This window comes from Haliotis cracherodii, unplaced genomic scaffold (genome assembly GCF_022045235.1).
Source record: "Haliotis cracherodii isolate W230 unplaced genomic scaffold, xgHalCrac1.p SCAF_6, whole genome shotgun sequence".
Lineage (NCBI taxonomy): Eukaryota > Metazoa > Mollusca > Gastropoda > Lepetellida > Haliotidae > Haliotis > Haliotis cracherodii.
Genome location: NW_027266319.1, coordinates 5,958,280 through 5,972,499, shown reverse-complemented (window position 1 = coordinate 5,972,499; position 14,220 = coordinate 5,958,280). Strand labels below are relative to the sequence as shown.

The window sequence follows — 14,220 nt, the reverse complement described above, 5'->3', positions numbered from 1 at the left end:
CCACCGCCCCTAACAGCAAGGAACTCTGGGAAGGAGAGTGGTATGATGTGTACAGGGGAGGAAATTCTGTCAAACTGTTTTCCTTGTTTGCAGTCTATCACAACCTCAAGACCTGACATTTGTGTTTTTATCCTTCCCTTAAAGCATAGCGATGAAAAAACATGTTCCACTCAATCCATCAACACCCATCAATTCATGGCAAAAATTGTCACTGAACAAGTCCCATTGTTGACATTAAACTACAATGGCTGCACTGGTTGTTTAATGAGGATGTGGATAATTGCATACAATTTACCTTTTTATATACATGTACCACGATTACAAAGCAATTATCATGTGCCATTCTATTAGTAAAATCTACAACAGGCAGAAAATTTCCCAAAGAACAATACCATGGACGAGTATTGAAATCAAGACGATTCATGAAGTAGGTCAACTAAAAGAAATAAAGTAACTGCAAACATTAATGATTTATTTTTGTCATAACAGGAAGAAAGATATTTCTTTGTTTTATAAAAACTAAAGGAAATTTAACAGATGGAAGAGCCTATTATATGAAACTGGTTGCTGTGGTAATATAAGCACTAATGGCATCGTTTCATGCCTATTTACTCAACCCTCCAATCACTGATAGCCCTATAGTTTGTGTTTGTGTACACTAACCAGGCTATAGTGTGGACATTCATCACTCTGCCTATAACTACAGTGGCTATTGGTTCATGCACTTGCTGATAAAAACACCTTGAATAGGACGGCAAACCACGGCAGACAGCTCTGAGTGAGTATGAGTGATGAATCTGGTTTTACGCCGCTCTTAGCAATATTCCAGCAATATCACCGTGGAGGACACCAGAAATGGGCTTCACGCATTGTACCCATGTGGGGAATCGAACTGGGTCTTCGGCGTGACAGGCGAACGCTTTAACCACTAGACAGACAGCTCTGACAGTCACCAATACCTGCTTCACAGCAACATATGTACTGCTTAACATTTTATACGGATATTTGGTAGTTTTTGGATGATACACCGATGCATTAGTGGATTGTGATGTTTAACTTCTCGATACAAGTATCGATCACAGTTGCACATGAAAAATACAGATTCGAAAAAAATTACATAAAATTGTTTTCAATTTCAAATATTTTTTAATTCTCCATCATGATCATAATTTGCTGTGCTATGACGTTGTAAAGATTAATTTGCAACAGGTTTTAATTACAGTATTTATTTGGATAGCAGCAAATGGGTTGCGTTGTTGTAACTTTTTACTAATTTTTACTAAGAAAACACACATTGCATTAATTTTTTTATAGACATTTTTATTTTTATTTTCACATTGAAATCTTGAGTTGGCAGATTCATAAACCAAGTGTAAAAATCATGTGTGCCAGTTAATGAGTGAGTCTGTATCAGGCAGACCAGTAGTCAACACTAATACACTGAGTGAGCTTTATGTGAGACAAAGACTCAGAGTGATGCAGAACACGGAGGCATACCTTGGAGAATACATGCATGACAGGGGATAACAATTGAGGCAGATCTGGGAATTCTGGCTCGTTAGACCACCATGCCCGTTAATGCAGAGAAGCTATCATGTGATTGACAGCATCTACGAAAAACAAATTCAACAGCAACAAAGAGAAGTTTTAACAAAGGTTTATTGTTCTCCATGTATAACTTAAAATGTTTCTAAAAACACCAGCCTACACGTAACGATCAGGCTGAACAGATGGTTGGCTCTGTTCAGTGTTAGCGTCCACACATGGAACCTGTTAGTAACACATGATTCATGCAAATATGACTGCATCTTCGCCAGGAACAAATCTCTCCTTTCAAACATGATACAGCTTTTTGGCAAAACATAATAGTGACCAAATCATACATTTTAGAATTGGTGTATGTTCCACCCCACCCCCATCCCTTGTTTAATGGATGACCTGCCAGAGACTGATTTTGTTTAAGAACATAAATCAATACTATTCAAACTATTCTAATTACTTGTTAATAATTACTTGTTTAGAAGGCCACACATTTTTATTTTTTGTTGTCCCAGGCCCCCGGCCCCTACTGAAAAGCAGCTGGAAAAGAAATAAATTAAACATCAAAATATTAATTTTTATTATGTCTCCCACTAGTAATATAGTGAGTGAGTGAGTGAGTGAGTGAGTGAGTGAGTGAGTAAGTTGGGTTTAACGCCGCTTTTAACATTATTCCAGTTATATCGCGGAGTGTCAGCTTAATGTGGGAGGAAAGCCCGAAGTGATGCAGGTCTCAGATGTTTACCACTTCAGTGAAACACACGAGCATAGGTATGGTGCTGACAAACCTAGAAACATAATCGGGGCGAACCGGGATTCGAACCCACAATCATAGGTTTCTGGCGTGCCCAAGGGACGCAACTCTGCACAGCGAATCGCGGCGCCTTAGTACAATATATAATGTTCAATATACATTCAATGTCTACATCACTGTCAGTGATTCAAGAAGCCAGCTGCAGTTTTAACCTCACGGCAGTATGACTTTCATATAAATAAATATATGATGGAGATAGCTACTTATTTTTTCGTATGACCTTGTTTGGAAAAGTTGGAATAAATACGTGAAACAAATTTAAAAAGTGTGGCCGTATATCATTCCGAGTTTAATTCACTTTGTCTATGTTGGACCTAAAATTAACCATGATAAAATTTTGAAACTTTTTCTGAATTTGCTTCCTTCGATTAAAAACCGAAACAAGGACATATTTAATATGTACACTAAGATCAAACACCTAACCATATGCTTGTTGTTTATTCCATGAAGCCCCCATTTTATAAAGATGAAAATCACTCAAAATATACTGACAGCAAAGTGTTTTGTTTTTGTCATGACTCCCAGCATGTCTGAGCCATCCATTGTTGTCAGCTATTCCAGGCCTCCTATATTTTAGCTGTCATTTGTAAACGACAATCCGAGCACACAGGAAGGGGTGTACACCTTTCCCATAGATCAATGCAAACTGGGGTTTAGTATTGTTTGGGAATAAAAAAATATGCAATTTTCAGATGAGTAAGAACACAAATCTACATTCGAAACATTTAAAATCAGGTTAAAACATCAATAAGCAGAACTGACCAACTAAATATACTGCTAATGTCTCGAGAAATGACTCATTGATTCTTAAACTGATTTATCAAAATTACAATATTGGAAAGAGGGGATGAGGGTTACAAATTAAGACTGACTGACTGAGTATTGTTTTACGCTGCTTTTAGCAATATTTCCAGCAATATCACAGCGTGGAACACCAGAAATGAGCTTCACACATTGTACCCATGTCGGGAATCAAACCCGGGTCTTCAGCGTGACGAGTGAATGCTTTAGCCAGTAGGCTACCCCACTGCCTCTACAAATTTAGAAGAATTCACAAGCTGATCATAATTATTGTAAAGAACCTATTCCATTCTGAAACTTCAAAGTCGTATCACTTGAAGACATGTTAACATTCAAGTCCATATTTTTTTATAATTTTTCCACACACACACACAGTTACTGGTGAACAACTCAGGGCGATATTGCACTGTTGATATTTAAGTTATTCATAGTGACCTGACTGATGGAAGGGTGAGTGAATGACATGGGTTTAACACTGCTTTGGTACTGACAAACCAAGTATCATAATAGGCGCAAAACTGGGATTTTAACCAAAGATGACGTACCTGGCACACACTTCTAAGGGAAGTAACTCTAATGATGGCTGTGCCAGCCATGCCCCCTACAGATGTATGATGTGAAAATGGCATAGCTTCCCAGTATTGGCAATCCACTCTAACCTGTTACCATGTGGCTTGTATAATTTCACAGGGTTGAGTTTTGAAGGCCACTTTCCCTGCAGGATAGTTAATTCACACAGAAAACTTAATTTTACCGCCTCTTTGGGCAAATAATATGCCTACAGCTTTGAAATGCTGTTTAATGTGACTTATACAATACAATTTTGTGTGTCAACCAGATCACAAAACATGTTATCTACTGCCACTAAAGTCAGGCCTAGTTTGGAAGATTTTTTTTCAGTTTTTAAAAACTTTTATTCAATCTTCTACCACTCCTTCCTGACAATAATAAGTGACTGCTTGATGATTCGTCTCCAGTTGCACTACAAGTTACAACCATAACGAACCACTGAGCCAAGCTACGGGTGGACGGTAAGTGTCTGTAATACTAACATGGTGCCATCAAACAAATACATATATCAACAGTATCAATACATGGAGTTCTGAAGTCTAAAAAAAAATCTCACATCTAATAAGTGAAAGGGTGAATATGGTCCTACACAAGACTGCAATGCTTGCTTGTTCTCCAACATGGAGGTCCTTAGTTTCTTTGCTGTAGCATATATAATGTGTGTTTGTAGCAGAACACCTCACTCAGCATAATTCCAGCTCTATGACGGCGGCCTATAAATAATGAGTCTGGACCATACAACCTTGTGATTGATATTATGTGCAACGCTCTACACTGTCTGGGTACATTGACATGCCATCAACTAAGCCACCCCATCAATTAAGTAGCCAAGTACAGGTTGCTGGGGGCCTATTCTAACCCATAATCCCGATCAGTCAGTGTTTAGAGTTATCTCCCTTGCCATGTTAATTGACAAAAATCGGCACATGAATTAACAAGAAACCAATGTTTTTTAGCCTGATTGCTTAATGAGGGTAGCATGCCAAGGAACTGGACAACCCAGGGGAGGATACAGGTTTAAATGATATGTTTTGTTTGTTTGTTGTTTAACGCCGCACTCAGCAATATTCCAGCTATACGATGGCAGTCTGTAAAATAATCGAGTCTGGACCAAACAATCCAGTGATTGACATCATGAGCATCGATCCACACAACTGGGATCAATGACATGCATCAACCAAGTCAGCGAGCCTGACCACCCGATCCCGTTAGACACCTTTTACGACAAGCATAGACGCCTTTTACGACAAGCATAGTCACCTTAATGACATGTAAACAGCTATGACATGGAGGAGAATTTGTTCTGGCTGATTGTGTACCCAAGTATAATGGGCTATTAATACTGAGCACCAGAACATTTGGCAGATACTCAGTAATTACATGGAAATACAAATGTACAAACTTTGTAAATCTTGACGATACTGTTCTGAGAGAAATGGTCCAGATTAATACATTTCTGGAATATTTGTTGTAAACAAACAATAACTGTTGGACAAAAATTATACATCCTCAATTGAAGTCATCAGAAACGTGATATTTCTGAACTTGTGTTGTTTGTTTGTTGTTTAATCCAGCTCTTAGCAATATTCCAGCTATATGGCGGCGGTCTGTAAATATTCAAATCTGGACCAGACAATCCATTGACAACATCATGCTCATCGATCCATACAATTTGGATAGGATGATTTGCATCAACAAAGTCAGCGCGTCTGACCACCCAATCCCGTTAGTCGCCTCTTATGACAAGAATAGTCGCCCTTACGGAAAGGATGGGTTGCTGAAGACTTTAGTACTTTATCAAAGGACCAACTATTTACTTGTAACATTAAGGTTATAACAAGGATCTCTTGACTACTTTCTAAAACTAGGCAAACTGTAGACACATAGAATATAGATGTATAATTCTGGACTTCCTAATGCCACAGGAAAATTGTCTGATGTGATTGAAAAGAGAAATCAAGAATAATACCAAACAGTTCTCTCTCTGAGTCTTGCTGGGATTCAAATCAGCTCAATTTCCAGGACATTGACTGATTGTCAACCAAAATGACCTAAAAATAAACAATTGGTCATGAAACAGAAGGATGCCCTATCTAAAGCTGAAGAAAACATTTGTATTCAGCAAAATCCCTGTGTGCTTTCTTGCAAACATTAACTTTACACCACTGAAGTTGATGAACAGACCATTCTTTGAAACATTACTTGCATGCATACATACATTTGGCCAATCTATGCTGTGGTTTTGGTCATACAAATGACAAAAGGTCATTTTTATCAATTATTGATGGGACATTTTTCAATATCATGACCATATTTGAAAAACATCTTTTGGCCATTTTTGACAACAGTTGATGTCCTTGAAAATGAACTGCTCTGAAACCCTGCAATGGGATGATTTAACCATACAATGTAGCACATTGTGGTGACTCACTTCATACAGTTGAGCAAAAGTTAATCCAATAAACACACATCAAACATGTTAAACACAAATACATTCGACTCAGTCATCTGTGATTCTATCTGACATCCAATACATAACACATTATTAAAAACCCCAAAGTAACACCTGTTCAAGATATGGACAAAACATGAAGATGTGATTGAGTGTCAACATTTCAATACCAGTTGTATAAAGAATTTGCACCACTTTGGAATGCAGTGCTATCATCAAATAATGGATGACGTCACATACTTCCACAACAACCTGTCACCATGTTAGCAAAATGTTAAATGCCATTTCCTAAATAAAAGAGTGATTGAGTGAGTTAGGCTTAACGCCGCTTTTAACGGTATTACAGTTATATCACAGCGTGTCAGCTTAATGTGGGAGGAAAGCCCGAAGTGATGCTGGTCTCAGATGTTTACCACTTCGGTGAAACCCACAAGCACGGGTATGTTGCTGACAAACCTAGCAACATAATTGGGGCGAACCGGGATTCGAACCCACAATCATAGATTTCTGGCGTGCCCAAGGGACGCAACTCTGCACAGCCAATCGCGGCGCCTTAGACGACTGGGCCACCCGTGCCCCCCTAAATAAAAGAATAACGTTGACTTACTGCACATATTATTTTCTGCTATATACTGATGGAAATGAATAAGGGAACAAGAAACAATTTAGGTCAATAAGCTTTACTGTCAGTACAGAAAGTACACATTCAACACGTCAGAATCAAATGTTGAGATGTGTCTGAGTGCATATTTTGTAGTCAAGGCTGGGAACCCATGATGCCATATCATGTTACAGTGTCTGTAACAGAGTGTTCCCTTATTCCATTCCATCCATATATCCATGTCAGCTTGAAGACACCCTTGCTTTGAGCGAGTGAGTATGGTTTTACGCTGCTTTTAGCAGTAATTCCAGCAATATCACAGAGGGGGACACCAGAAATGGGCTTCACACATTGTACCCATGTCAGGAATCGAACCCGGGTCTTCGGCGTGACGAGCTAACACTTTTACCACTAGGCTACCTGACCGCAGATACGCTCTGCCACAGTAAAATGACATGCTATCACGGCTTCCCAGCCTTGTCTACCAAATATCCGTTGGAAACAATGCACACAAACACATCTCAACATTTGATTCTGACGTGTTGAATGTGTACTTTCTGTACTGACAGTAAAGCTCTCAACTATTTCCCAATATCTTTCATTGTTCCCTTATTCGTTTCCACCAGTACATAGCTATGATCAAACACCGGTTGAAAGTGTAAAATAAATACATGATGCCAATGGCGGTGTAAACATGATGGGTGAGTTCCAATGAAGTTGCATATACAGATGAGGGGAATCAGTGACTTCGTATGTACAAAACCGCTGGACTAACAGTAACCATGACAACAAAAAGCCAAGTCAGCAGAACATGCTAGAACTACAGAACACACATGCACCGTTACTCAAACGCAAACAAAATTCCCTGATTGTGATAGCTCAGCAGAGATGAATTTGGCAAAGTATCATAGACCATTATAAGCAGCAGAAAATATTGGCCACTTGACCTTTGCTCAGGTCACCATGCCCGTAGCTGAGGATCGGATAAAAACAGGCTTCATTCAAATGATTTTATGACTGTTACTGACCAAAAGTGAACTGGTTAACGACCAAAAATATCTGACAATATTCACACTTTTTTACATAGGAAATCAAATCAATCAACAAATGTGACTGATTATGATGATCTTTGCGACTTGTGTTATGTTCTTTATCAATTATCAAAAGTAACTAGATAAAGGGTATTTTACACTGGGACAACATCTTTTTCTAAGAGAGGACATTAAAAATAAGCTGAGCCCCCAAAAGGATCGGTAATTCACCTTCCCAGTTCTATTTGTTCGTTGTTGAATGCTGTACTCCGGAACATTCCAGCTATATGATGGAAGCCTTAACAGCCAATTCTGGACCAAACAATCACATGATCGATATTATGAGCAACGATCCACAGGGTACAATTACACTCAAGTCAATAAACCTGATCCGAGCGTAGGTTGCTGAGGACCAAATGTAACCAGGAATCTCCGCGGGTCTCACTACCAGGCAGGGTAGGGCCAAACCAATATATTATTAAGAATGGTAGTGGGTATCCTTTGTCTGTGTGTTGATCTTTCAAACTTCTGCATATCTATTCCATGCAGTGTTACAGAATAGGACTGACTGATTGTCATCCAAAATGTCCAGAAGATATTTTTCAGTTGTATGGCAGAATGACCTTTCACAATTTGCTAAAATCTTGAAAATGTCCTTATGCCATTTGTCTTTAACAAAATCACTACCATGAACCAGGAAAGGTCATTTAGATGTCTAAGACAATTCCAGAAACAAATAATCCTGTTGTTATCATGGAAACATGACAAGGGGAGGTAACTATGTCTATGACATGCTGAATATATATTTAGTATCAGCCATGCAGGGACAAAACAAACAGAGAAACACTGGGTCTACATAGCTGAGTGAAAAGAAAAACAACTGTCACAAGGCCTCGAGGCAAAGACACAGACTGAGGAAGGATAAACCAAGAGACAGACAAGGTGGCAAAAATATCAAACTGCATCCACAAAAATAAATAAAATGCACTCTACATCTACGACATAAGTTATAGTACAATCATATATACATAGACCTTGTACACCAGCTTTACATCCTCTGTCAACAGGGTATATAAAAACAATGATTTGACAATTTGATCAGTTACATGTCAGTCATAACACATTTATTGCTGTACGTGCTGTTCAATTCTTTACAGAAACATTTTCATTATTATAGATAGAGATAATGTATACTGATGCAAAAATGAAAATGTTGAAATTTACAAACAGTCATCGAAGAATTGTTTTAGGAAAATAGCCTTTGCTTAGGATGTCAGTCTGGGGAACATCCTGGCTGAAGACCCCTAGTCTTGTCATCAGTAAAACGACGCATACCAGTATACAAAGTAGGATATCAGGACAGTCAATGGCACTATGATGATCATATTGCCTCGAGAAAATTTCAAACAAATGCCAAATCCTGCCAATATAGCAATGAAAGTCAGAAGGTTGGGGGCATTTTTATTTTTGTATGTCTTTTGCTTCTTGGCTTTCTTCTTATCCATGCTTGAGTGTGGAGGATGATTCGATTTGGGCATGTCTGAAAGAGAGGGGACGACATTAAATACCACTCATATTGGAAATGTGAACAAACAACCATTCTGCACATGACAAGGAAGCCTGGGAAGGAAGACAAGGAACCATGTCGGAATGCCACGCTTGGTAGTCGGTTAAGAAAGAAACAAGGTCAGGCAGGTCCAAGGACAGAGTTAGGGTTCAAGGGGGTGAAGAAGTCTTAAGGAGAGCGAGCTGAGGCAGCAGTTTTAAGATCCATCTTCAGAAATTAGAAGTAGACAGCACAGAATCTCCATAGAGTTGTTTGAAATGAATGTCCATCCAAAGGATGCAATGAACTGAAGAATCGAAAATGACAAACTGTTTTTTTTAGAACAGAAAGATATTGCTTTCAGAACAGTTGTTATTGAAGGAGATAAGTTTCATACACCAAAAACAACACTGTGAAAAATACATTAGACCTCAACTAGTTATATTCTTGTTACACTGATTTAGCAATATTCCAGCAACATCACAGTGGGGATCTTGTAAGGCAAATCTTAGTCATGTTAGTAGTCATTTGCGACACTTTTACGCTGAGCCAATACATATTCTATGGACCTTACAACAAGTTACATATAAACATGCCTCATTAAAACAAGTAGGTTTGACTGTATTACCGAGGACAGCAATATTCCAGCCATACATACGGCCTGTAAATAATCAAGGTTGTGCCAGACAAGCAAGTGGTTGATGGCATGAGCAAGTAGCTGAGTCAGCAACATCGAGGGATGAGATTGACTGTGCCCTGGATTTATCTAAAGTGTTAGGTAGGTTAATACACTATGTATTAAAACTATTAACTAGGAAATATCAAAACGGGAATAATTGTTTCTCAGAAAAGTGACTGGAAATGGTATTAATACAATTATCAATTTAAACTAAACCTTGTGTCATTTACTACATATCTACAGTTGACTCTGCTAGAAATATTGACTATTGTCATGCCAGTTAGTTACGAGGAATTGCGTATTAACATTGAAATCTGTTGTTGTGGACATTACATGATGTAATAGAGGTATATCCACAAAAACTTGAGTGATTTGAGCAAATTGTTTCACTGACAAGTCAGTAAAATATGAAGGGGTCAGTGATCTTTGGAAAAGGAGTGAGTGAGTTAGTGAGTTGGGTTTAACGCCGCTTTTAACAGTATTCCAGTTATATATCACAGCGTGTCAGCTTAATCTGGGAGGAAAGCCCGAAGTGATGCAGGTCTCAGACGTTTACCACTTCAGTGACACCCACAAGCACGGGTATGGTGCTGACAAATCTAGAAACATAATCGGGGCGAACCCACGATCATAGGTTTTTTGTGTGCCCAAGGGACGCAACTCTGCACAGCGAATCGCAGTGTTTTAGATGATTGGGCCGGCTGTGCCCCTTGGGAAAAGGAGAAACTTGAGGAACGTGCTGTGATCATGTAATCCACGACAAAAGATTTCACTATGTTATTCCTTCTACGTGAGACTCAGAACTTATCAACCAAGGTGCGTAACTCTAAGAACTTGGAAATACCATGTCCTTCCTACAGAGACTCCGATTCAAAAGGGAGACTGCTTGGAGTTCTCACAAGAAACCTAACATGCTTATTAAACCCACATCATATACAACACAGTGTTTTTATTGCAGATATATATATTACTGCTGAAACTGCTATTACATGTCTTCAAAGACATGTTTGCTGAAACAATACATTATGAACCATTACAAATTCTGGACAAGCAGACATAGACAATTTCAAAATATCAGATGAAGTCTGACTGTTAAAACATCATCAAATCTTCCTGTGTGATTAACATTTTATGAACTTTACGATGTTACAACCTACTATCAACACAATATAGAGATATCTGTATGGTAAAAGTATGGTCTAGATTCATCAACACATTAGGGGTAACAGTGGTCTAAAACTCTGAAACAAGCCAACAGAGTTGAGTCCCTTAGCTATGCCAGGATCTGCTGGTCGTAGGTCTAGTCTAGATCTATAAGCCAAGATAATGTCAGTGCCTTATCCAAAATGGCTCACTTTTGGCGTTCCTCTCACACTAAGACAAAAACCATGCTCTAACTTACACCCACTCAAAGCATTAAACTAACTTACAGCAAGGAGGTGTCATGACAACACTGATCTTATTCAGTGTTTGAAGCTTGTGATAAAAGTCAAAGTGTCAATGTCACACTCCTCATGTTAAAAAGTGAAACACAGTATTACAGGGGTCAATACATTGAAATCAGGGATGGTAATTAGCACCAGCATGCTGACGCAGGTGAGTCTTGTAAATGTTAGTGAAAGTTATCCTAAGGGGCAGTACAATTTTGTAGGGTATTGCTATATGTTGGGCTAGTAGGCATTTTTGGTTAATTTCCATCCCTGGAATAGTGAAAATGCTAATGTTGGTTGGTTGGTTTGTTGTTTAACGCCGCACTTAGCAATATTCAAGCTATATGACGTCAGTCTGTAAATAATCAAGTCTGGACCAGACAATCAAGTGATTGACATCATGAGCATCAATCCTCGCAATTGGGATACGATGACATGCATCAAACCAAGTCAGTGAGCCTGACCACCCGATCCCGTTAGGCGTCTCTTACGACAAGCACAGTCGCCTTTTACAGCAAACATGTGTTGCAGAAGAACTATTTTATCCCGGATACTAAAAGGGTCAAATGCTAATGTAAAAAACCTCAATCCACAAACCCCTTCTTTCAAAACTGCTACTCCAAGAATACTAGTACAGCTGATGGTTCATAGCCATAATGTCAGTGGGAAGCCATTAATGCATTTGTTCAAGGGAACCAAAAATAGAGGCCTATATATAAAACAAAGACATGTTGTAGGTCAAGGGTCATGGATTGCACAATTTTGGTTGAAGTGCATCAAATTATTATTTATTTATTTTTTTATCTTGGTGCACAGGTAAGTATTCAGAGCCCCGATCCACACAGCAATTGTTGTGCCACAACATCATTAAGCCTATGATAAACTATAGAGTTACGATAGGTCGTAACGCTATGCACGCTTTGTGGGTAGGATCCAGAACCACAGAAAAATCTGCTAGGTTCAACTCCTTGTCTTTTACAAATCTATAAATATTCTCATCTGTAGATATAACTGAAAACTAAACTATGTTAGTAATTAACCTAAATGAGGTCACAATCTCACATTCCATTCATGATAAAATGAATCCAATTGATTTCCTAACTGTGCGTCAACCATATCTGCAATACATGATTTAATATTTCCACATCATCGGAAGTTCCTGTCGATGTTTGAATGTTGGGATTAATAAGCACTGCAAGTAAAAAGGGGACAAAATATGATGGGATTTATCTAGGATTCCAAACTAAGTGCCCTTGTCCTGCCACTTGGGGACAAATCATTCAGTGCAATAACATAAAACTGAACATCAAAGCCTCTTCCTCTATATAGGTCCGTTATCAGTGAACTTCAAGTCACCTCTGCAAAACTGTAACATTCGTTATTTAACTATTTATAACTTATAGGGTTAGAAATAACTGAGTTCATAAAAATTGTATGTGCACAGTGCAAATATCACTTCTTGTGCACCAGTGAATCGATTCTTTCATCCGGACGGCATTGGTGATGTCATTCAAATCTTATTGTGACTGCATTTTTCTAACTGGGAACTCAAAGGGACTAAGGAATAATCGGTAATAAAGAAATTATTACACTCACATCTGTGTCATAATGATTTATACTTGTGTAAGAATTCATGTATTACCCTAGCTCTCGCTTGGGAAATACAAGAATTCTGACCCTCATTTCGAAAAATCAGTCTGGAACACACACATGAACATAATAATCGTATAATAATCTCTATACCTTATAACATAAATTGGGACTATATTAATTCAATTTTGGAATTTATGATATTATTTGAAGGACATTTCGGGCCAAATATCAGCATCTGAGCAGGCCTGGACAACTCCCTGTAAATCTGAATGTTGTTGCTTGCAACATTAACCTTTTCTTTGCATTTTATCACAGTGGATGACACATGAACAAAAATTATTATCAGTCTTCAAAACGCCTGCCTGATATCCTGTGACAAGTCAGTTTCTGAACACAGGAGATACTTCTGACATAGTCATTGACAGTAGTTCGAAGCATTGCATCCTACCCTACATATCCTGAAATCTTTCACATCTCCATGCACTGTCAAGGCTATAAGTACACAGTTCCTTCCATTGCCGGTTAGACAGCTGCTGGACTGAACTTTCACCCAGTGACAAGCTACTAGTCCCTGTTGTATGGTTCTGTTGTTCTGACCATTGATTGGTTGGAGAATAATCAACCAGCTATGAGGAATTATGGATTATCTGTTCTGAGTGAATGAATGGTGTTCATTCCGAGCCTTGGGCAAGGGACAGACAGCTGTAAATCTCAGTTCTGAGTAGGTTATTCTACATATTACTCTTTGATATTTTTAGAGAAAATGAAGAAAAAATGTATGACATGACAACCCTACGGATGAACTTCACTTAAGGCAAACTATTGTTCAGATGATGTCATGGAAGCAATTGGTGACATCATGACCAATGGAGTGAGTGATTGTAGCTGTACGCTGCTTTTAGCAATATTCCAGCAATATCACAGCAGGGGACACCAGAAATGGGCTTCACACATTGTGCCCATGTAGGGAATCTAACCCAGATCTTCAGCGTTATGAGCGAACGCTTTAACCACTAGGCTACCCCACCGCCCCTATGACCAATGGATGATGACGTCCTATCACATTTTTTTCCCACAATAAAGCGCTGTGATGTCATATGGCTTCGATTAACCGATCAGCATTGAGAATTGCTCAAATGCAGATGTGCAAATATCGGAAGTTAT

The 14,220-nt window shown here is 38.6% G+C and overlaps 1 protein-coding gene across 2 annotated transcripts in view; it reads right to left on the bottom strand.

Annotated features, from left to right (window-relative positions):
• LOC139444989 (cysteine-rich with EGF-like domain protein 2) overlaps window positions 1-14,220 on the bottom strand; it is a 28,646-nt gene that overhangs the window by 2,351 nt on the left and 12,075 nt on the right. Inside the window, exon 11 of one of the 2 annotated variants that reach the window (XM_071226026.1) lies at window positions 7,375-9,348. The exons of the other annotated variant lie outside the window; for it this stretch is intronic. Coding sequence (XP_071082127.1) covers window positions 9,125-9,348 — 224 coding nt within the window. The 3' untranslated portion in view covers window positions 7,375-9,124. Of the gene's footprint in view, window positions 1-7,374; window positions 9,349-14,220 lie in introns of those variants that run through there. 2 annotated transcript variants of the gene reach the window in all.